General features: G+C 46.0%; 1 protein-coding gene across 1 annotated transcript in view; it reads right to left on the bottom strand.

Moving 5' to 3' along the window:
• The window catches only part of kif26ba (kinesin family member 26Ba), a 114386-nt gene that overhangs the window by 6388 nt on the left and 82758 nt on the right, over window positions 1-25240 (bottom strand). Inside the window, exons 6-12 of the mRNA XM_036542006.1 lie at window positions 18522-18734; window positions 17909-18002; window positions 13122-13384; window positions 11657-11840; window positions 8747-8906; window positions 4627-4789; window positions 579-4092 (exon numbers count right to left, since the gene is read on the bottom strand). Coding sequence (XP_036397899.1) covers window positions 579-4092; window positions 4627-4789; window positions 8747-8906; window positions 11657-11840; window positions 13122-13384; window positions 17909-18002; window positions 18522-18734 — 4591 coding nt within the window. The remainder of the gene's footprint in view (window positions 1-578; window positions 4093-4626; window positions 4790-8746; window positions 8907-11656; window positions 11841-13121; window positions 13385-17908; window positions 18003-18521; window positions 18735-25240) is intronic.

Consider the following 25240-nt stretch of genomic DNA (forward strand, 5'->3'; position numbering starts at 1 on the left):
GTCTGCACGGAAGTTAAAAGTGGGGGAGGGAGAATGTGTTTCAATTTGAGCCCACCAAGGGTTCATTCTGACAGCAACAGTCCTGTGATAAAGGGATTTTTGTCTTTATGTTTTGAATAATACCTACTGTACACAGGATTTCTGTACTCCTGTATGACAATAGGAGAAATTGTTTAGAATTTTTAAAAGTAATACATAGATTTTTTTTTTGGTGCTTGCTGTAGAGGAACCGATTTACCTTTTGACCAATTGTTCTGCGAAGTCATTAATGCATGGTAATACCTTGCCAGAAAGAAAAGATGTAGGTTGTAACCAAGTATCCCAAGTAATCCAAGTATTTTTAAGAAAACATTTTATGTTTTTATTTCCTGTCACTGGTGCAATCTAAATTTGTTGGCATTATTTGTTTATCCTCTCTGAAAACTATTTAATAATAAAATATATTATTGCAGTTGTTATGATTTATTTCAGTTGTTAACATGTTTTCCTTTGGTCTTACTAATTCCTTCTGTCAGCCAAAGTCAGTTCTTGGGATCCAGACCTGTAATGCGCCTGCATAGCGTACCAGGTGATCTTACCTGTGTTGTTCCTCTTCTTGGAGTTCTTCAGGCTCCGGCGGCCGCTGACGGAGCTGCTGTTCTCGCTCATGGAGTCCTGGGCAGAGGAGGTGCTGCCCGTGGCCTCGCTGTCCCGCATCATGCTCTCGTACCCGCTGCTGCCCCCGCTGTGGTAGAAGAGGGCGGTCTTGCCCATGGCGGGCGGGAGCTCGCCGCTCAGCACGCTGCTGTTGTCGCTGGCGTGGCCGCTGCTGCAGCGATGCGGCTTGCGGGGGGCGGTGATCTTGCTGTAGGGCGAGGGCAGGGTGTGGACCGCCGGCCGCTCCTCGCCCTGTGCCCCGCCCCTCTCCTCGGAGTCCGAGCCCCCCCGGGCCTGGCTGGCGCGGGACCCCCCACTGCCCTGGAGGAGCTCGGAGATCCGCCCGTTCACGGCCCTCAGGGGGAGCTTGGCAGCCAGCCCTGACCCCCTGTTGCGGCTCAGGGACTGGGTGGACCAGTTGCTGGGGGTCTGGTTCTTCCCGTTGGGTGGCATGCTGGAGCTCCTGTTGACAGACTGCGGGAGGGACTTGGTGGAGAAGCTCAGCGTCTTGGTGCTGGAGGCTGACAGGCTGCGGGCCTTGGGGCTCACCATCAGGAGCTTGCTGACCGCTGAGATTTTGGACTGGCTGGCCTTGGGTGACTGTGGCATGCTGCTGTTCCCGCTGGTGCCACTAGAGGGCGAGGACACAGAGCCGCGGTTCAAGCTCCTGCTAGCCCGGGGCATGGTGGAGTCCCTTCCCATGCTGCCCTTGGAGCCCACAGAGCTGAGGCTCTCGGCCCTCTCCAGTGACAGACAGTCATAGTGCCCCACGTGGGACCTTCCCAGAGAATTGGTCCTGCTTGCCAGCTGCTCCAGCTTTGCACTGAACAGCCTGCTGCTCTCCACATTGGGGCCTTTCAGTTTCCCGTTGCCGCCCAAATCCTCGGCCGTGCTGCCTGAGAAAGACAGCATCTGGTTGAGTGTCTGGCTGCTGCCTGAGCCATGCTGCAGGCCAGCTCTGTTTCTCTGATCCAGACTGGACTTCCTTATTGGTGGCAGCGGTGGCATCCCTTTGGGCCGGGCGGGGACACCTTGCTTCGAGGACGATGACCCTCTCCTTTCCAGGGTGGCCCTGGGGCTGCAGGGGGTGGAGCTGGTGAGTCCCAGGGCTCTGTGCTCCGCGCCCGTGCAGCGGAGCAAGGCGTCGTCAAGGTCATCCTGCCTGTTGAGACGGCGCCAGCCCCGTGGCAGGCTGGCCGTCCGCAGGATGGCAACAGAACTCGTCGGCGTGAGGCTCTCTGCTGGGTTCAGGACCATCTCGCATCCGTCCACCACCCTCTTCAAAGTGTCTGGGGAGCAGGCCGCCTCTCCACTGCTCGAGCTGAGCCTGTCCGCTGGGCTCTGGCTCCCCATAGGGTCCACAGCCCTCTTCTCTGGCTTCACCTCACAGACCAGCTCCTTGGGCTTCAGCTCCTCGCTGTCCCTTTTCATCCAAGGGTCGTCAAAGTGGTGGTCGCCGGAAACAGGGGCGGAGGGAGCTTTGGTGTCTTTCCCTTGCAGGCTCTTCACAGGTGAGGACACCTGTGTTGAGTCCTGCACCACCATTGGTTTGACTGCCACGCAGGGGTGGACGGTGATGTTGGTCCTGAAGGGGACAAACCCGCCTGGCCCTCCCAGGGACTGGACGTTGGAGATCGTCACTGTGGTTTTGCCCAGCTTTTTCAGTTTCTCCTTGGCCGGCGTGCTCTTTTCTTGGGCTTTCTCGGTGCCAGCCAGCAGACTCACATTCTCCAGGCACTTTCCCCCATTCCAGTAGTCACCCTGCCCTTCTTCGGGAAGATCGATCTGCGAGGCTTCGGCCAGCGCCTCCCCTTGCCCGTAGCCCGGCTGGGCGATGAAGCTGTGGCAGGACTGCTCTCCGTCGCTGCCAGTGCTCATTTCGCTGAGCCAGGAGCTGATGGAGGAGCGCCGGCTGGAGAGGGACACCGCCTCCCCCTCAGTCCGGGGGATGGGCAGGAGCTTGGAAATGCAGAGCTCTGAGATTGTGGTGGCAGCAGTGGTGGCAGTGGAGGTGGTGGGGTTGATGTTGATGTTAGCAGGGGAAGGGCAGGCGCCCCCCGGGAAGCACTCCAGATCCTCGCTGATGCTGCTGATGATGCTGACGGGCCGGGAGCCGGAGGCCAGGGCCTGCACGGAGCAGTCGCTGTTGAAGCTGATGATGCTGGTGGGCCTGCCGTTCTCCAGCACCCCGCTGATTGTCAGCTCCTCCACCAGGGTGAAGACCAGCTCGTCCTCCCCATTCAGCTCCAGCGGCTGCTGCACCGTCACCGTGGTGGTGCTCCTCACCTCCTTCTGGTTGTCCAGGGGCAGCTGGGGCAGGTCCTCGTTCAGGGTCTCCTCGGAGCCTACGCTGGCGGAGGAGGACGACCTCTTCAGAACCTGAGGGCTCATGCCCACGGGTGACGTCCTGGACTCGGGCTGCAGCAGGGACTCGGTGGAGGACTTCCCGCTGTCCCGGTTCAGGCTCTGGGAGGATGAAGGGGGCGTGCTGGGCATGATGCCCTTCTGGGTGTACACCTTGCAACGCTGCGATGGAGAAGAGGGAGGCTTGTACTCTGACGTCTTGGTCAGGCTTGCGATGCCCAGCCTGGGGGAGCCCATGGGGCGTGGCTTGGTCTCGCCGAAGCTGGCGGCGCCGGCCTCCTTGCTGTCGTGAAGGGTGGAGCTCTTGGCCCGCTGGAGGGGGGTGATCTGGGCGGTGCCACTGCTTCCTGTCACACTCCTGCTGGTGGAGAGTGCACAGCTGTTCCCAGCTGACTGAGTCAGGCTCTCGATGATGGACTGGGCGATCTCAGCCTCCTCCACCACCTCCTGGATCTCCGCCAGCTGCTTGTCGTTGCAGATCCGCTTGGCAACATGGGACTCCAGCCCGCTCTTAACCGGCTCAAATCTGGTGGCCTGACTGGTGGAGAGCTCTTCAAATGGGAAGCTGCTGACCGCCTCGCTCCCGTCGATGCACTCGAGACGTTCCTGCAGCTCAGCGAAGGTGTTGCACTTGAGGCAGTCCTTCTCCTGCTTGCTGGACTCAGCGCCCTCTTCTGGCGCCTCCGGGGGCAGCGGCTGTTGCACCGGGTGATGCTGCTGCTGCATTGCATTCTGGGATGGTGCAGGCTGAGGCTGTGGCAGGATTGGCTGAGGCTGTTCCTGGGCCTGCGAGGGCTTCCCCTGCTCGCTCTTGCTCTTGTGCAGGGAGGGGATGATGGGGACAAACTCGGGGGGGCCCTCATTATCCGTCAGCTCCTTGTCAGACAGGGCAGAGCCGTTGGGCCCCACGTAGATGACGGTGTCGCAGGACTGCTCGCTGCTGGAGTAGTCGTCGGGGTCGCTCGATAGATGCAGCAGGGGCATGTCGGGGTCGACCACGTTGCGGGAGTTGAACGTCCTGAGCTGGGTGGGCCGGCGCATCCTCCCCTCCTCACAAGAGCTCTCCCCCCCAGAGGAGCTGGAGGTGTATTGCTGTAGAGAGAGCGAGAGAGAAAGCGCAAACTAAGCACCACTTTACACTTCCTGCCAGTTCACTAATGGAGACAAGTAACCACAGATTCGTTAAGTAATTTGTGAAAACATTATGTAAGCATGAGTGACATTGGTTTGGCTGGCTCACAGACCGTGGCGGTTGCACAATTTGCCAGCAATGTTTCTTGAACCACATATAAAATGTTTGCAACGGGCTCCCCACAACATTTAGCAATGCAGACAGTGCAAACATCTATATCCATATCTATATCTGTATCTAATCATCATCACCACAGCAGTGTAGCATTGTCATTAGGAGCAGAACTTGTGAAGGTTGCTGGTTCAATTCCCCCCATGACACTGCTTTTGTACCCTTGGGCAAGGCACTTAACCCTCAATTGGCTAGGTAAGTATCCAGCTGTACTGTATGAATGGATAGCATTGTAAAAACTGATGTAAGTCACTCTGGATAAGAGCGTCTGCTAAATGTCAATAATGTAGTGTAATCTATATCTGAAAGCGCTTCTCGTTTACTTTGGCCTTCTTCTTCTTCATCCTCAGGACCCGGGAGGATATCTGGATGGTGGAGAGGGTCTCAGTAAAGTTGCTGGGCGAGGCGGAGATGTGAGCGATCATGGTGGTGCGGCAGTTCATGTTGCCCAGAGACTCTCGCAGCAGCATGGTGAGCTTGCTGTCTCTGCAGTGCACAGAAACACGCACAGACGGAAAATCAGTTACACAGCCAGGCTTCCCTCCTCGCACATAAGGCATGGGATTTATCAGTAATGTGCACAGACATGATGTAAAAATTATTCACACAAAAATATCAGCAATATTCATTATGCAATGCAACAGTGCATGATAATTACTGAAATGATATCGTATTGTAATGATATTGTCATGATATTGTAATTACTGAAGTGATATAATAAACTGAAATGATATATAATGATATAACTGATGGTTGTATGCAAATCAGTTCTTATGGAACTCTGTGCCAGATGTTGGAATACAGCATTAATTCATTGACACAATAAATCAACTGGAAGTTTTTCAGACTATAAACAAGAGCTGAACCCATGCAAGTAAGCTTCATTACATTGTTTTTGCACTATTTACACTATTAATTTTTGTGACTTAGCTCACATCAGTCTTGGTACATGTTTATTCCAGGTTTCTGTGTCAGATATGACAACACTTTGAACTCCTCTAGGCAAAATAAGCAGAATCAAGCTAGGACTTTTTTTTTTCCTTCTTGTGAGTTTTTATTGTCTTCTCATCTCAAATAATATTCTCATCAAACAACTGCAAGACTACATATTTTATTTATTTATAATTTTATTTATGTCCTGTGATGTTTTATGCTTAGGTTTTATTTCATTCTTTCTTCCTGGCTTCTGGGGAAAAAGAAATAAGCCTTGCGTTGTAGTATCAGGTGTGAGATTGGGCTGATGGGGTGAGCGCGGTGTTTTTTCGCGCGCCGCCTCCTCTGTTTGTCGATGTGTTAATCCCCTCAATTACTGCAGCTTTTAGCAGTGATTATTGTTGGAAACGTTGGGCGCCCGCAGGGAAGGTAACTCATGCTTGCACTCATTTGTGGCTACCTCATGCGGCAGTTCTCATTTTAAAAAACACAGCTCCCAGGCAGCGCGCGACAGTGTTCGTACGGCGCTCTGCTTCTGGGGGATGAGCAACCGCGTTATCTGCTTATTCCACATTCCCCATGGCAACTGCAGAGAGGGACATATGCTTGACGGCTGACTGATGTAGTTTGAGAGAATTTGTTTTTAAAAAAAAAGGAGGAGTGCTGCCCTTTAACATCTTGTAATTTACAAAAAAAAACAGCTTCAGCCTCTGTGCTTGAGCATTAAAAATATCTGATCATATGCATCCACTTTCTGAGCTCAAGCTCACAAGCTCACGCTTGTTTAAGTCATTCCCCACTCCTTTATAACTGCAACTCATTTGCATTTTCAGAAGTGCTTGCATGTCGCTGTCATAATGCAACCATTTTCTGTGGTGAAATGGTACTGTGCAGGTGTAAAAACAGGTTTGATTTGTGCTTTGGGGGCTCTGGGGCCCGTGAATGAGAGAACCAGGGCATGCCTGACTGTTCTGAGGTGGGCATACATGCTGGTAACCAATCAGGACCCAGATTACAATCAAGAGGTGTCGGGGGGGAATATCTTTCAATAAAAAACAAGACTGACTGGTATGGATTTACAAGGGGGAGGGTTACATTGTAGTACCCAGCTCTTTCATCAAAAATGAATTACATGCAACAACATGACACAAGCCCACATAAGTACAACCTCGAAAGATATTGAAGTGGTACTGAGGGGGTGGAAAAAATGATGCCATTGTCTTTGCCCTGAAGCATTTGAGATGTCATACAGAACACGTTGAGTCACAATTCAAAACCCCTCCCCCCCCCGCTCAGTGAGCTGCTAACAGATAAATTAGAGAATAAACTGTGTGTTGTTGATCATTCAGGTGAATACAGCCTTTCATGGGATGCAGATTTGTATGAAATGGCTCAGAGAGGACAGGGTCCATCTTCTTGATGAACCGTCTCAGGCCGCGTGATGAGAGGGTTTAATGTTCTCAGTTTCACACGGATGTCTGGAAAGCACTAGACTGTTAGCAAGCTATCCCTGCAGTCCAGTGGAGCTCTAAAGTTCAAACTGTACAACCGTTCTCTCGCTATTACGAAATTCTGGCACAACTGCAGTGAGGCGCAGTTGTAAGGAGCAGGGGCTTGTAACCAAAAGGTTGGTGGTTTAAATCTCTGCTGGGGCACTGCTGTTGTACCGTTGGGCAAGGTACTTAACCTGCAATTGCCTCAGGAAAATATCCAGCTGTATAAATGGATAAAATTGTAAATCGCTCTGGATAACGATGCCTTCTAAAAGGCAATAGTATAACTGGAAAAGGTGTTTTTCCCAGCGCTAATGTGCTCAATTTTCACATGGCTGACTGATGAGCCCCACCCCAAGATGCATTTGCAAATTTACATCCACTTCATTTCAGTTGAGCTCACCCTTCCATTAGTTAATCTGAAAAATCCATAATACAATATAACCTTTGTTAACCTTTCAAGCACACGTTAAAACACCTTTAAAGACACTCTGTGTTGATTGATGAGAACGAAGAGACCAACGCCACAGCAACAAACACAACAACAAATACCATTATTTTGCTGTTATTACAAGAGAGGTTTTGTGCAGTGGTACCGCTACGGTTTTTGCAAAGTAATGAGCCTGCTTGAGCCTCCAAGTCATAAAACATCACTCACCTGTTCCTTACCTACTTGCCCGGACATGAGCATGCTCAGGTACATTATCTTCCCTTGACAGAGCCACAAGTTCACTGCACATATTACATAAACAACCTTTTCCCTTCCTAAATTATTGATAGCTTCTTTCTTTGCCGATCAAAATGTCTGCTCTGACACTCAGTTAATCAGAGCCGTCAAATGATCTCATTAAGCAAAATAAGACAGGCGACTGGGGTGTTAAACTCTAATTAAACTCAGCGGATAAGCGACTTTTCTCGCAGAGGTTTTATGTTCATTTGTGTTACATTTAAGTTATCTCCCGCAGACGTTACGCTCCCTCCAAATGGCCCCCGAAACACTAATTACGTCTCTGCTCTCTGGAATGTTTGCTGTTCCAGCTTAAACTGATGTGGTGCTTTGCAATGTAAATGCGCAGTGATTAAATTAGAAATTAGAACTGCGCAGCAAGAAATTATATCTGCCTGGAGGGGGAGATGGCGCATGGAGTATATTCTCTACATACTTTCCGAAATCTGCAAGACGCTCTTTAAAGGCATATTTCTAGAGAGATAAACAGGGCCACCGCCCCTTCCCTGTGGCCTCTGTCATATCACAGCAAATGCAAACGAATTTGACACTACAGCTGGCCCTGTGGTTCATGAAGCCTGCTAGTTCTCAATGAGAACTCAAGGGTTAGGTTTCTGCCAAAATATGTATACTTCAGTTTTGAAATCTATTCCATCCCTCAGCCTAGCTCAGAACATTCATAATGTGGTTTTATACATTATTAATACGCACACTGTTTGTGCTGTCTATCGTTTCACTTAACCGTGGATGGATCATGGTTATAAGCATGTTACTAGGCTCTATTACTTATGTACTGCACATATGTAAGCGTTCATAGATGTCAGGTACAACCCCTCTCCTATGTGGCAGAATGCTTCTCTGGAATTATCAACTTGTGTTAACAAACTAAGAAAAGGAATACTGCAGGAGCAATTAAAGGACAACCAAGGCAACAATCCAAAAACTCCTGCAATATAAAATAGCGGGTTAAAAGCTATTTAACAGCTAAGTAACTACTTGGGGAATGGAAGAGGAGGGACGGGACGCTTTTAGTTTCACTCTTTTCCACTTATTAAATGTTGTTGCAATATTCCTAGTGCATCTTTGCAGTATCCAGAGGTCTTGCAACTGACAGAGGCTGATGTGTTGTGCTAAAAAAGAATTCTTTTGAGTATGAAAATTTGAATTTGAATCTGATACAGGACCTCCAATACACAGCACGTATTGTATCACGGAAACTCTAATGATCACAGACATATGCACATGCTCAAACACACACACACACACACACACAGAGCACGGGCTGCTTACTTGTAGGGGATGTGCTTGCTGCCGTTGACCAGGGCCAGGATGACGTTGCCCAGGGCAGAGAGGGACAGGCAGAGGCCGGTGCTGCTGTCGCGTGTCTTACTCAGCACCTTCACACAGCTGCCCAGGTCTATCAGGTGCAGCCTGCTGCGACCACCTGACACTGAGGGGGGAGGGGACAGAAGGACAGAGAGATGGGGCGTCAGAGAGGGCAACATGATTGTAAGAGAAGGGGGGGTGAAGAAAAGAGTAAGGTGGGAAGGGGAGAGGGATGAACAGACAGAGAGGGAAAGAGGAAGGGAGATGGGAAGTATGAATTAGACACTCATCCGTCAGTGTAAAGGCACAGTGCAGCATAAAATTAAGGAGGTAGGCCTTGCAACCAAAAGGATGCCAGTCAGATTCTCAGATGGGACGGTCCTGTTACAACACCAAGCAAGGTTCTCAACCCGAACTGCTTCAGCGAATATCCAGCTGTGCAAATGGATGATGTGTAACCCACGTAAGTCAGTCTAGATGAGGTCATCTGTTCGGTGAGTAAGTCACATGGGCCCCGGGGTCATTGATGAAACTACAGCCAGTTTATGCACCCTACTCCTGCGCGCTGTTAGTGCTACGCTGCACAGCTGCAAACACTGTAAATACTGCAGTGTGTAAACGGATGGGTGGCACTACGTGGGCACGGACCACAAGCGTTCATGATTCATTGCGCTGATGCCCTTGAAGCCTCTCGCCATTTTCCCAGCGTAAAGACCACTCAAGTTCGCGCAACGCGCCATCGGCAACGTCGCTGCTAATTTGCTGCGTGTGGAATTGCACGCCCGTTAGCGGCTCCTCTCAGTGGTAGCTTTCATCGCTCTCCTATTTCTTATTTCTTTAGTATGAACGGCGCACAGGGCAAGCCGAGCTGCCGATTTTGCTTTCCGTTTCGCCGCAATCTCTGTGCCAGGTCGGTTTTTCCGAAGCCTGGCGGTTATTATGATCAAGGGAATTACTTTGCGTTCTCTGAAGGGAGGCGGAATTAGCGCTGCAGCCCGCGAGATGAAAAATTCTCTGTGCGTGATGTGCCTGCGAAGTGCAGAAACTGCGTCTGCGTAATGAAAATGGAATGAAGTTTTCCATACGCATCGGGTGGTCATTTTAATGTGAGGCTTTTAACAGGCAGCAACAAGAAGGGGTACCATTGACCATTAATGGTGAATCAAAATGTCCTTTCTGTGCTAATAATAGGCCCAGAAAGGGTATCTCCTGATAAATGCCTATTTCCGGTGAGTCAGTTTCTGCCACCCTCACATGGAAATGCTGCAGACGAGCAGGAACACACACATCCAAACACGCTAAGGCTGCACGTCAAATGGGAACACATGAGTGACATCATATTAGGTGAAGCTGCTTCCAGATGATAATGAATATTTGTTGTAAACAGCAAACAGATCGTTTTCAGTGTTCATTGGGTGAAGCACAGCTTATAAAAGGGCCCATCCAGATAGGCACATGACATCCAGCCTCCTAGGGGGAGGTTCATTAATTAATTTGCAATGCAGCGGCTAAAATCTCCCATTGGAGACCGGATTTAATTTCACACCGAATTCTACAGAGTGGAAGAGGACCTTGTGTGCCAGGCCTGCTGTCATAACCTCAGCCATTGTACAGTGTGATAGCACAAACGGTCAGATGCGAGGTGACAGTCACTGGCTATGAAACACTCCAGGCCACAAGTTGTTGACTGAAGGGTGTGAGAGCTGTGATTAGCACGTTGATATGGAAGGCAGGCATTCCGGAATGCCGGCCGAGCTGTGAAAGACAGGAGAGCTGATTAACTGTGAGAGACACTAGGTCTGGGATGAAGCGGAGGAGCAGGAGGAGCCGGGCTGAGCTGTGAAAGACAGCAGAGTGGCAGTGAGGCTTGTATCGGTCGCATATGTTGCCTGTAGTTGCTCCACCCCTCAGATGTCTGGTCCGTGTTGCACTGGTAACTGGTAATTTTACATTATTATTAGATTACTGTCATTTTGCAGATGCTCTTATCCAGAGCAATTTTCATGTTATCCATTTATACAGTTGGACTATTTACTAAGGCAATACTAGGTCAAGTACCTTGCCCACGGGTACAGTAGCAGTGCCCCAACTGAGAATTGAACCAACAACCTTTCAATTACCATCCCTGCTCTTTACCACTACGCAACATTGTGCTACAAAACTATGCTACAGAGCAAAGTGTGTATAGGTCAAGTTTACTGACTATAAAAACAGCAGGGATGTGGTGCAGTGTGTTAGGGTCATGTTGTAAAGTCAGCAGGGATGTGGTGCAGTGTGTTTAGGTCATGTTGTAAAGTCAGCAGGGATGTGGTGCAGTGTGTTTGGGTCATGTTGTAAAGTCAGCAGGGATGTGGTGCAGTGTGTTTAGGTCATGTTGTAAAGTCAGCAGGGATGTGGTGCAGTGTGTTTAGGTCATGTAAAGTCAGCAGGGATGTGGTGCAGTGTGTTTAGGTCATGTTGTAAAGTCAGCAGGGATGTGGTGCAGTGTGTTTGGGTCATGTTGTAAAGACAGCAGTGGAGTGTGTTTGGGTCATGTTGTAAAGTCAGCAGGGATGTGGTGCAGTGTGTTTGGGTCATGTTGTAAAGTCAGCAGGGATGTGGTGCGGTGTGTTTGGGTCATGTTGTAAAGTCAGCAGGGATGTGGTGCAGTGTGTTAGGGTCATGTTGTAAAGACAGCAGTGCAGTGTGTTTGGGTCATGTTGTAAAGTCAGCAGGGATGTGGTGCAGTGTGTTTGGGTCATGTTGTAAAGTCAGCAGGGATGTGGTGCAGTGTGTTTGGGTCATGTTGTAAAGTCAGCAGGGATGTGGTGCAGTGTGTTTGGGTCATGTTGTAAAGACAGCAGTACAGTTTGTATGGGCCGTGTGTGTACTCACTGCCCCCCTTGCCAGTCTTCTCCATGCGGTACTGGTAGATGTGCAGTGTGAACAGCATGTGGGAGTTGCGCTGGTCCTCCTCCTCGCAGTCGGGCCTGCTGCTGCTCCGGGCGGCGATGGCGGCATCCAAGAAGAAGGCGGCTTTCTCTGCTGTGGGGGCACGTAACTCGCTCTGGTTCTGAAGCTGGGGGGCAGGAGAGAAATCAGAACAATGGTGATGGGTAACGGATCTTCAAACAGGAAAATTCAGTTGATGGGAGCATCAACATATATGCAATGCCCACTGGATTAAATATGCACAAAAACACATATAACAGACAAAGGATGTCTTGGATATTTTTCTACTGCAGTCTCAATGGCATTGCACAGAAAAGCCATATTGTTCACAAATAATAATCAGTGAAATAAGTCTGGAATAAATATGGAAGGCACCATATATACAGTATACACAGTACTCATCCTAAAGAGCAAAAGAAATAAGCTGCTCAAAGTTCTGTTCATGTTGTTGAGAAGAAAAGGTCCTCAAAATAGCTGACCCACCCAAGTGCCACAAAAGGCTGTGCTGTAGGCTAAAAAAACAAATTTTTGGAAGGAAAAAAATTGGGCAACGGTCCGGGCAGCTAAGGATCGATCACGTCAGCCGAAAGTCAAATAAAAACAAGGTTCCACAGCTAATTAATCAGGGGAAATCCCCAGCTCCCGATATCGTAAGACGTGCGAGGGAAAAGAGGAGGAGTGGAGAGATGTGGGGAGCAGGAAAGCGTACCCACGGGGGGGAGAGGGAGAGCAAAGAAAGATGAATGACTGATCCTATTATTCCAAGAAAAGATTACCACAGATTTGGGGGGGATTAGGCTCGTACGCTCGTCTCGCATGACTAATCCGTTCAGCACAAGAAGAGCATTTTGCTTAAAACTCCGAATGTTTACTTAACGTTGATCGTCATTAAAAAGGAAAAAAATGGGCAAAGAATCGGTCCTTAATGACTGGAAAGAAACAGCAGCTCGAGGGCAGGAGATGACAGCCACATTAGAGGAAGATTTCAAAGATTTCAAGTTACACGGCTTAGTTAAAGAGGTAAATTAGGGTAAATCCGCACGGACAAGAGATGAAGGATTGCTGGAGTTACTGTTCAGCTTCTGCCCTGTCAGATATTCAGAAGCTCTGGCGAGCTCATGTCAGCTTGTTCGGGCTAAGGTGACTCACTGAAAGCTACAGTAATTAATCCCTTCATCAATATAGGAAGAGTTTAAGAAAATCAAATTTATTTGGACAAAGAAAAATAACGACTACTAGCTGCTCCAAATGTGGCATGACAGTTTTTATACCATGATGTCAGAACTGGTTAACGCATGTATGCTTTTTTTTATGGCAGTATAGTTTAGCACAACGTCTGAGAAAAAAAATTGGCAGGCTTTTTACTTTCGACAGTCGTCAGTCAAGTTGACAATCACGCGGCACCGACCTGCATTCCGCAGATGGGGTCCTCGCAGAGGTAGACGCCGGGAGACTGGCCGTCCTGCAGGCTGCCCGTGGCCACCTCGGACAGCAGGTCCTTGAGGTTCTCGTCCTTGCCCCAGACCTCCACGGCGGAGACGCGCACGGAGAAGCGGGCGCCTGTCTTCTCCTTCCGCTCGTGGATGAGCTTGAAGAGCCAGGAGATGGCGCAGGGGATGATGCCCAGGTTCTGCATGGAGTCGTCCTTCCCGATCATGGTGTAGGACTTTCCTGTCGGGCACAGAGACGGACGCCCTATCAGTCTACCTCACAGGCGATCTGGTAGATGGTTTCACACACTCATTATGTCTACCAGCGAGCTTGTACCTTGTCTGGCCAACCATTGAAACCTAGTCATGCAGCTCTTCTAATATTGTTGACTCCTTATTGGTTTTTTGCTTGTGTTGTACTTTGCCTCACTTGTAAGTCGCTTTGGACAAAAGCATCTGCCAAATGAATAAACGTCAATGTAAATGTAAAGGTTTTTAGCTGAGAGATTAGCTGAGAGATGGTCTTCAAGAATTCAAGTGGCAGTGTTAGAACACCAACCTTCATGGGCAAACACTAATAGACTAAATTCCATAGGTTCGTAGGCTCACTATGCTGAACAGTGAATGGAAATAGGATGGAATGGAAATAATGTTAATGTAAAAATAGAGAAAGTAGCAAGGTTTGACAGTACAAATGCACTCTGATCATCTCAGGTCGCATGGCTCCTTGACAGCCCACCCAGCATCTTTGGCATTCAGCTGCATTTTCTTTTCATGTCGTTGCTATGAATACATATCCTCTCTGTTACAGACAAGATTAAAATAGACCCTTTGTGTCTGCAGCCCTTCCAGCCAAACTGTCTTGCTCAGTCAAAAAACAATGATAAGACTTCATGTTGATAAGGTAATCTATTTATGTAATTGCTTAGTGTTCCAAAAAAAAAAAACAAAATCCTGTTGCAAGGTAACAAATGTGGCTCTTTGGTTTGGTTTTGGTTTGAGCTTGGTTTAGTAATATGAATGACTATAGCCCTAACCCTAACCCTTTAATCTCAGTTTAACCCCAGCCCAACCCCAGATCTTTTTGTAATTATATAAGCATGATTTTCCATGGCAGTTTCACAGTACTTGCTTGCAGCTGCATAGTACTTGTATATTTATACACTTCAGTGTAATTACTGTTTATTACAGTGTCCTTAATTTTCTCTTGCTGTAAAGCATGACTGAAATATTTTCTTAATTTACGCATGACAAATGCTATAAACGCTCCGTTAGAAGAAATAAACATTACTTATCATCAAGGGCTTTGTGAGCAATGACTCTGTGAGATCACTCTGCACCTCTAGTACTGGTTACAATATCCCAGAACACTGTCTCAATATGCACTGCTGTCCAGTCAAATGGGGGCTTTTACTGATGTAAATGCAAGTTTTCAAGCCTTTGGTAAGCGTGTATTCCAAATATTCCTGCAAAATTTTTAATCCTTAATCCACCATATGTTTTTTCCTCTGAGTTGTCCAAAGGATAAAGAACAGAATACAGCACTACACATCCGGCAGGTCAAGACTCCCGACCCAATTCATGCTGGCATGCCCCAGATTTCTGCTGAACAGCGTGCGATTAAAGTGTGTTTCCATACTCATAAACCGACACAGGGCACAATGGGAAACACTTGCTACAGGCAGTTTGTTTCTAAATGATTAAAAACCCATTAACATTGACCAAGGAAGGCAATTAGCATGATTATATTTTATGAGGTGTTTTTCACTTGTCTTTAATTTGGAAACTATGCTTTTTTTTGTTTTCCCACTAACCTCTATTCTGTAGTGCCTTGACATCTTACGTATGTTTTGTGGTTTAACCATTTAAACAGAGCAAGGCATTAAAAATCCATTGACACAGAAAAATGTTAACAGCAAAAACCACAGGCTCCGATTTGAGTAGACACACGAGAGTCAGGATTAGACATCATAATAATGGCCAAGAAAAAAAAAGATATAGGATGTTAATATTAGCAAAAAGGTCATCCATACAGCTAAACAAAGCAATATGTCACACGTATTATCCATACACAGATTTAACTTAAAAGGTCAAGCCCCAGTCACACAGTGATAGTGATAAGAATTGCAACAACCAAAAATAGTTTTGTTTTGATGTTGCCAAAGAACCCTTTAGCATTCAATACGGTTATCAGTCAGCTTATTTCCATACGCTGCAGCTCAAGAGAAGTGGCAAGGAGAAAGGCACTCATTTCCAGGGGAGTCCCTATTGGTAGCCACGCTTTTATATTTTTCATGCCGTCCATATTAAGGGGGCTGGTTTTCTCACAGTATGTTTGTTTTCACCTTCCATTATTCATTTTTCCTGGATTTTTTTCTCCCTTTTTTAAATTGCGCCTTCTGATTTGATGACTTATTACAATAATATGATTGTATATGTTCCTTTACGCTCATTTTGAATCATTAGTGACATGTAATTCTGTTATATATATATTTTATCATGATTCCAGGCACTATCCATTGCTATTGTTCACACTCATTTGTAAAGTTACCCATGTGGTGCTGCGCCATCATTAAGTTTGAACTTGAGAGATGCTATTTTTTTGGGATCATTACAGTTAAAGTCAGTGTAAGTGTTAGATAAACTGTTATTTCAGTAATGCCAGGTGTAACTTGACCTTTATGGTGATCTACCAGTCAGCTCATTCTCTTTACTTGCTGTTACTGATACTATCCTCAGGATGCAAAGCCAATGTGTCAAACGCAGGGACAGATTTAATAAAGGAGTGTGTGTGCATTTTGTAGTCCACCAATCAGAGCAGAACTAATGTTATTCTGAGCACCCAACCCTTTACATTAAAGACTGATGTCCTTTAATATGTGGCCAATCCGAAAGCGGTAATTCAATCAGCTGGACGGCGGGGGTGACGTAATGTGGCGGGAGAAGCCCCAAGATTCAATTACCAATCGCCCCTTCGTTTTCATTCTCCTCAGACGTCCATTAAGGCCATATTCGCGTCCTTACTCTTTATTGATTCCCCCCCCCTTCTTGCAGCACGCAGTAACCGAGGGCTTCTTCGAGCCACGGGTCATTACACATCCATTTCGCACATTTTCGTTGTTATTTTTTTATGTGCTCGGGTCTATGCCGCCCGGCCTCGGCAATACGAGGACAAACAGGTAGCGGAATAACGGGGTCCCTGCGTTTTATTATTCATCAGGCAGCCTGCTTTATTTACTGTGAAGGAGAAGGCTGAGCAGATGAGGGAAAGCCATCCAGCCACTCAAACCACTTGTCCTTCCGCGAAATGTGCCGAGGGAGCGCCGTTTATTTATTTAAACTTCAAACAAACGGTGCCGCGTGGCGTCTCTCGGCGAAAGTTCAAAGGCGTTCGCTTCCAGCGCTCCGATCCCCGCAACCCTGAATTCTTTTTTTTTTTTTTTTTTTGCGGACAATCTCTGAATAAAAATGTGCACAGGTAATTAGAATCGTACGACTGACAGCGCGGTGTTTGAGTTTTTTTTTTTCATGCTTCCAGGCAGTTTAATTAGCAAGGACGTGCCATCCAATGAAATTGCTGCAGGCTATACCTTTGATGATATGAGACTACCGTCCGCGGGAAGCTATGGAACAGAAGGTAACACTGGTTCATTAAAAGAGAATTAGATATTGTTCTTTAAACATTGATAACTTTCCATTCTAATAGCATTTTTGAATTGCTTGCAGAGTAACTGATTTAAAATATTGATTAAGGAGGGTAATATTTCCCACCGAAGGACATCTTTAAAAAGCAGGTGTAGTTACAGAAATACACAAATTCAGCAGTTTATACTGCTGTATTTCTGCAGCATAGCTTAATCTAACATGTAAAACATGTTAGATTAAGGTGCTGAGGTGCTGTGTGATAAAATGGTTCACGCAGACTCAAGAAATACAGCTAAAGGCTGAAGTGAAAACTAAAGTCCCTTGTAGTTTTTACAACAGGACAAAGGGGCATTTCATAAAGTTTCAGAAAAGGGCACACAAGTTATTCGAAACCGCAGAAATGCTGTCATTTTCTGACAGACGTTGCGATAGCCCAGTAGCTTTGAAGTGACATTCACACTCCCCCATCCCCGCAGCAAAGTCTGACATGCCGGGGCCAGCTCTGGTCCCTCAGTCTCAAACTCCACAGCTGTGCGATGTTCCCAGTCCTGGTGCCGGCAGGGCCACAATCCTGCAGTTCACTCCGCCAGAGCATTTACCCAAATAATTCAACAAAAACGTATGAATGAGACTAACTGGACTCTGTACTCATTCTGCTGCTGGAAAGTGGAGAGATGTCTTGATAATGAAAAGCTTTGCACTCAAAATGGTTAGTCATTATTCAGGTTTTTTTAATGAGTCCTTACTTATTTTTGGTTCCTTTAAAAGCACAAGGCTTAAAGCACATGGTTTAACCCCCCCCCCCCCCCCCCCCCCCCCACACACACACACACACACACACAACAGGAATTTCAGCTGGTAGGCCTGCATCAGCACAAGAGCTGTTGCTGCAATCCCTAAACATACAAGTAATACAATCAGGTACAGAATGTATGATGAATTATGATAAGGTTCAGGCATTACAGGCACTTGTCTAGTAAAGCCAAAAGGGAGTACCATAAAAAAAAATTCAAGTTTAGGAAAGAGCTTGGTGATGTCAGAAAAGGATCAGCTGCTTGTACCATTTGCCGGTTCTCAGAAGGATTAGGGCCGATGGTTTCCCGAAAGGAGAAATACTCACCCAGTTTGGAATGTCCAAAACAGAAGACGCAGCCATCTGCCCCATTGACCACAGACTGGATGACCTCGGCCACTGTCCCAGCACACACCTCAGCCTGGGGGAGGGGGGGTTAGGGGATAAAAGGTACCAGGGGTTACTGGGTCAGAAGGTTTTGGAGTCCCATCTAGCATAGTCCAGCATTTTAAGGTCTAAACCTCAGTAGCACTGGTCCGTTACCACTTCCAGAAGGAATCAGAGGGATGGGTGTTTTGTGGAGGAATGGACAGTTGAGGTACAGATGAAATACCTGATATATGCTGGTGGAGAGGGCAGGGAAGAAACACCCAAACAGGCCCGGTTCTACAATTGAGCCTGGCCCACCTCAACTTTCATCTGGCCTCATAACACATTTCAACCCGTGGAAGAAACTTCTGGCTTCATGCTTTTTAATGGTTGTTTGATCCCCCCAATATGTCAGCCGGTCCCTTTTAATTAAGAGAGCTACAGCCAGCCCTGCACACAACTGTCTGCATTTTTCAGAGGGATGTCACCTTGCAAGCCAAAACAGGATGCACAGTGTTAGAACGAATTTATAGATCCTTGGCTCGCAGGGGTCAAAGATTCCCCGCCCTACCTGGGACGCGTCGTGGGGGAACGCTGCGTCAAAGGCGAACATCTTGGGCGGGACCTGGCTGGCACCCCCCCGTTTCTGCTGTGGGTTCTGCGGGCCGTTGTTGGTCGGGTCCATTATCGTAATCTGCTTCTTACGCGGGTCCACCTTCAGGAAGGAGCTTGACCCGGAGGCGTCAGCCGGCAGCACCGGGCAAACCCGCAGCATCACTTTGACCTGAACAGGCACAGACACAGAGATTTCTGGTAAGTAACCAAGTAACTTTGTACTTTTAGATTCACTTTGTCCTCTGGGTAAGAGCATCTGCTAAAAGGCAAAACACTTTAATGTAACTGTAAGGAGTGCACCAGTGATTGATGCACAGACTGTTCACAGAGCATTTTTCTGCAGAGGTTCAGACATCACTAACACCTACTTTCTTTCACGCTGGAGTTACACTGCACACAGGAGGGATCTGCGAGTTCTTCCAATCACACAGATGTCAGAAATGTATTCTCATCTTCCATGGAAATGAACACCACATCAACTGCTTCGAAGCTAATCACCCATTTTTCACCATATTCTCCACTGCATCTGTACCTTTCCATTGTAATATTTACATTTTATATTCATTTGGCAGACACTTTTATCCAAAGCAACTTACATAGGTTACAGTTCTTTACAATACAGCTGGATATTTACTGAGGACCTTTCGGTTATGAGTCCTGCTCCTTAACCACTATGCTACACTGCCGTAATAGATATTGGAGTATCATGAGTATTAACATGCGTGAGGCTGCCAAAGTATCTGGGAGTCTAAATCTCTCTTAGCTGTCACATTATCAAAGAGCAAATCTATAAAATAGTTTCCCTGTTGAAGGAAGGGAGTCCAGCATGATACATCTTAGTGAGCTGTCCATTTAATGTGCAAATGACATATGTGACCATAATTAACATACTACTGGTAAAATGTGCAACTTGATGATGATGCTCCACAACAGCAACAACTTTAGTGGCTTTATCTTGTGCACAGTGACAAGTGCACAGTGACAAGAGTATTATTATTATTATCAGCTAACTCTAGACATTATTTTTGTCTAGAGTTAGCTGATACGACCACCCAAACATGAAACTCCACAATTTATTAAACATTATTCATATTTATGTATGTCAGATAATGAGTTGTTCTCCACTTTCCACCTGCTTAAGACTAGACCAGATTTTAGATTCAGTAATAATGATATTGTTTCCATTTATGCATTTATGCATCATTGTAATGACATATAACACAGGTACAGCACAGGGGGCATCTTAGTACTAGCAGTGTATGCTGTTATGCAGCTTTAAAAACAACAGTATCTGTATTTGCATCAAAATTAGCACTGTTGTAAATTTTTATGCGTATACAGCACCCTGCCATGTATCTGGTTGGACACAAACAGTGATTTAACATGGAGGAACTCAAGCGGTGTACCAGCATCATCCAGCCAGATATCTAAAAGCTGCAAGAGTAACGTTTCAGCCGTAAGCTTCTGCTCAATGCCGCTTTGAGACTGTAGGCTGGCTCTTTCTGAACTGTTGGGATTACGGAGAATGTGCGTGCTGCATCAAAAAACCCAGAAGATTAAAGTGCAGTCACTCAAGGGAGACAGGCTGTGATGTCTGACGTGTATTACATCACAGGGAGAAAGGTGCTGAGACACAGGGACAGGGTCTGATGTGGGCTAAAAGACTTTTTTTCTGCTCCGTGAGGTTCAGAAGTTGCTGTTTTTATGTTCTGTATGCCGTCCTCACTGTCTCTGCTTTAGGGCTGTCCAATCCGCTTGCTTGAGGGCCACTCCTTTACCCTACTGCAAAGCAGTTTCACCATTTAACCACTTCTCCCAACACAAAGATTGATTAGTTAGTTGTTTACTAAGAATTGTACATTTGAATTATTGAATGAGAATTGTTCACATTTTGGACTGTGGCACCCCAATCTTCTATACCTGGGAGACCTCAAAGCCTTTCCCAGATGTTTGGGTCCAGCCCTGCTCCCACCCCAGCAGGTATGATACTGAAGGTGTCATCCATTCATTACTCAGTGAACCCTCTGGATGCAGTGAGTGCTTTGAACCCCACAGTGGTGTGTTACTAGTGTTATGGAAACTTATACTGTTAGTAGTTACAGCTTTCGGTTGTGCCTCACATTAAATGCAAATAATATTTGCTGTGTTTTGAGAGTACAGAGCATAAATGCTCTGCCACCGTGCAGGAAGGTTTCCTTGATAGAAAATTCTCAACATGCCTCACTTCCTGTGCGCCATTATGACATCACTCCCTTACTGTGACCGCTCTTCTCGGTGGCTCTGTTAATTACAGACACACACAAATGAATCACAGGCCTCCATCAGGGCTCGGCTGCCACTGCCAAACATCATCCCCCCCCAGAGAGATGCATCTCCAACTGAACTTCCTGCAGACCCACTAACGTGGTCTCCAAAGCCAATACTGCGTGTAAACACTGCCTCCAACCAAACATCGTGTAACACCTGCCAACATGGTCTCCAAAGCCCCTATTAACTACTAGCACTGCCTCCAACTGAACTTCCTGTGCACCCCACTGTCAGAATTACTGACTACTCTTCTTATATGGCCACGAAATGTAGTCATCCCTTTGACGAACAAAAAACATCATTCACTAGAGGGAATGCAAGTGCGTAAACTATATGTTGTGTCCATAAAAAAAGAATATGTATAAAATAACAGGCCCAAGACTGCAGAGAGCAGCAAGATAAGTTTTATTTTTCAAACTATAGACAACCATGAGTCTCAGTCCATGTCTGAACTATGCAGTGAGAGAAAAAAACACCCCGTCACCAAGCACACAATGCCCTATAATCTCTGAGCGTTCCTCCTGTCTGTGCTTGTTAGTACTATAGTACTAGATTTCCATCGCTAAACCCCCGAAACCATTCAGTCTGAGCGGCACAAAACCATCGAAACGAAAGAGGCCAAGAAAAATACAACTGCACCCCAACACAGCTAAATCCCAGCTTATTTCAGAGTTGACTCAACTAACTCCCCTTGAAGGATATTGATTCCCGATTGCTGTCTAGCTGAACGAAGTACTCTCTGTGACTGAACAAAGAGGCCAAGATGAGAGACCGTCTCAAACCAGCCTGCTGGCTCTGTTGCTCCTAACAGCTTCTGATTCCATCAGCCAGTCGCTCAACTTTTTTTATATGAGCAAGCGCTGCATTAGGAGCAAATTGCATTTCTCTGAGAGACACAGCTCCGGCGGATCGCATCTTCCTCTGCAGGGCTGGCCTACCAAGCCCTTTCTTCTGGTTCTGGTCATCAGCTTAGTTTTTGTGGTCACAAAAAAAGGAAACCAACCAACTCTCTGCAGTGCCAAAAACAGTATGCTGTGCTTATACAGTTTATAAAATCACCTGCAGGTGATTTTGTAGCACTTTATGCTGAAGGGGAAAGGTGACACGGTGAAGCGCAGGGGTAACGGACTTCAACCATCCACTTATGTGCGGGAGACACCCGCGTGATTCGGCGGACATTTTGCGCCAGACCACTCGCCACACATCAGCCCAGGTGGAGAAGGAGGTGTGTGCCCTAGCCAGTTAAAATGCTGTGTGCTGTGATTCACACCCTGCCCATCTGTTTTCAGGCACAAGCAGTCATTTTCACAGCTGTAATAAAGCCTGCAGTACTCGTATTTCCTCCCTCCCTGCCTCTCGCTGTCTCTCGCTGTCCCTGCAATACATAAACAAATGAGTGTGGAACACGAACTGTCATCGTGACTCAGCACGGATTATTACACTATTAGAACATTAGTACACTATTATACACTACGTAGAATATATATGCTGTACACAATTAATATAAAGTATAAATATTCTACACAGTATTGATACTGTATTTATACAACATATTTGCAAATAATATCAAATAAATGTGGTCTTGTGTGATCCTATCAATGTGATCCTATCAATTCCATGTGTCTATCAAGACAGACCAACATGTACTGCACGTTACTGACAGAGAAAGATCTTCATCCCAGGTATCCACACACCACAAGTATATAACAATATATGAAGTGTTACATTACACTACAGGTATTTAGCAGACACTCTTATCCAGAGCGACTTACATCAGTTACACTTTTTTTTTTTGCAATGCTTTTGCTGGATATTTTGCTGGAGGCAATTGTGGGTTACCTACCTTGCCCAAGGGTACAACAGCAGCGCCCCAGTGGGGAATCGAGTCGGCAACTTTTTGGGTGCGAGTCCTGCTCCTTAACCACTATGCTACACTGCCACCACGTTCCCCAACCTGAATCGCTGTGCAGTGATAATGATGGCCAGGGGTCAGTGGTAAAACAGCGGCTTAAGGTAGCACAGGCTGTGTGTAAATTACTCCAGGCGAATGTCTGCTGTCTGCCGGCCTCTCCTGTCACGAAGCACTGACACTCCTGAGAAAAAAGCGTGCCCGGCACCCTGCCCTGACCCCATAAAAGGCCCCATCTCAGCGGAAAACACCTCTCAACAGGGGGGTCATGACCCTATGTATCGCTCATCCTGTCCATCATAGATATCTGTATCCTCTCTCTCACCTTCATGTACATCGACCATATCCCAACTGTCAGCTGGTGCATGTCAGTCAAGAGAGAATACCTTGAAAACCCAGAATACCTTGCTTATTTAAATAATGCTTATTTAAATAATGCATAATTTATTTTTTTTTAAGGCTAACAGTCAAAAATACTGAAATTTAATTATTAAATTATTGAAACAAAACTATCTACACTCTGTTTTAAGTTCAGAAAGTTCTTACAGAATTGATGTTTTGTTTGGCATAATTTCATTTCAGTCTGTTTTTCTGCCATGAACAACCCATAGTGAGGAGTACTGTTTAGGCTATGATGCCAGAGCACCCTTGAGAAACCTATATACTCTCATCTACTGTAGCACAAACCCACCTGCATTCATGGATTAAATCATGTATGAAAAATTGCTAGCTGTGGGTTAGTCCATCTGCAAAGAAAACACATAATGTGTAATGTTTTGCAGCTAAAGCTATGCTATTTATCCTACCAAAGACGGGCAAGAAAGACAGATTTCCCTGACAGTTTAATGCAATGTTGCTGTCATTGGGACGCTGTGAAAGAGGATGGGTATTACAGGTGAAACATTAGTCCAAGGTTATGACTCATTACAGACATTGATAAAATCCCATGGAATTTAGGCCAAAAAAGCATGTTTTTTACTGTCCTGCCAAGGCCTGATTGCAAAATCAATCTGCCTAAATTTTGGCACTTGAAGAAATACACAAATAGTGGTCTGGAAAGAAGCACAGCTATTATGACAGTATTGATCCATAAGAAATTACTTCAATTACTGGCCCTTAGATTTTTATGAATTTTATTGTAGCTCTAGTGGTTGCACACTGACGTATAGATCAATTCTCCCTAAGACAGGAAATCAAAGCACAGGGTTCACTGCTTGTAACTTCAAATTCTGCAGCATTGACAACATTGTGAGCTGTTCTGTCTACTTTGTCTTTGAATTAAGCCCTGTGGTTACCTGACCCACAAACACTGAAATGTTAGCGTATGTGATAACCCTGCAAGCTAATGTGTTTTTAGAATCTGAAGTGGTGAGTGAAATAACCTTTTATATGTATAAATAAATAAATACAACATGTGAATATATTTTTGGTGAAGCCACACAAATGTCACTGTGTTTCGCTGAGTGGAGGTAAATATTTAATTTCGATGTCATTTACAACTGTAACCGCCACAAAAAATTCGGCCAGGGGTTTGTTTTTAGAGCAGTAAAATGTATACCTGAATAATTTACTGTTTTTTTTCTCTCCATTCTTGCTTTTTTCATACATCGTCAAAGATCTGTTGTAGCTCTCTCTCACTAAACCTTTTCCATTTCACCAGGCAGGTCTCTGTTCATATAGAGCAGTGCTTCATCCATTGCAATATCAAATGTGGAGAGCGCTTTTACCGACCTTTCTGCATGAGAGATGGGTACTGCTAGTTGCTGATAACAGCATTTATACCTAGAACAGTAAAGTTTCAGGAGAAACTTCACTTGCATGTGAAAAGCACTTTTCATCGTATAGAACTGTAACATATATATTGTTGTTGTAGGAGCTTTGTTTTTGCTTTGGTTTGATGAGATACAGCCATTTTAGGAAAGTATCATATGGTAGATTAGGATGAGAATGTATTGTATGGTTCAGATAAACATGATAGGCAAGTATGGTACAGGTTAATAAAACTGGAATGTTATGATATTGGTGTATAAAGACAGGAAAATGTTAATAGGGTTAGCCTTGTATGTCTTTGCTTAAGATGAGGTATGGTAATGATTAAAATGTTTTTCATCTCCTTTATTAATCTTGAAGCCAGCCAATTACTTTTACTGTCACAGATGCTCTTTTTTAAAAAAAAAAAAAAAAAAAAAAAATGGCACACCAGCCTTTAATTATGCACTGGTCAAGTTATTCACAGACATCATGCGATGTTCTGAGCCCATGCAAGCTAATTAGCAAATGCTCCCATGCCTTCAATGCTAGCTGTATTCCTCCATTCATACTGGAACAACCGCTCAAATGGTAGTGGTACTCATCCCAAGAAAAGAGTGGCAAAACCTTTCTAGCTTGTTAGCAAAGCACACTTTTCTGTGTGACTGCAGGCTGCTATGGGGTACTGTTGGCTGTGTTGGCAGGGGACG

This window comes from Megalops cyprinoides, chromosome 12 (assembly GCF_013368585.1).
Source record: "Megalops cyprinoides isolate fMegCyp1 chromosome 12, fMegCyp1.pri, whole genome shotgun sequence".
Taxonomy (NCBI): domain Eukaryota; kingdom Metazoa; phylum Chordata; class Actinopteri; order Elopiformes; family Megalopidae; genus Megalops; species Megalops cyprinoides.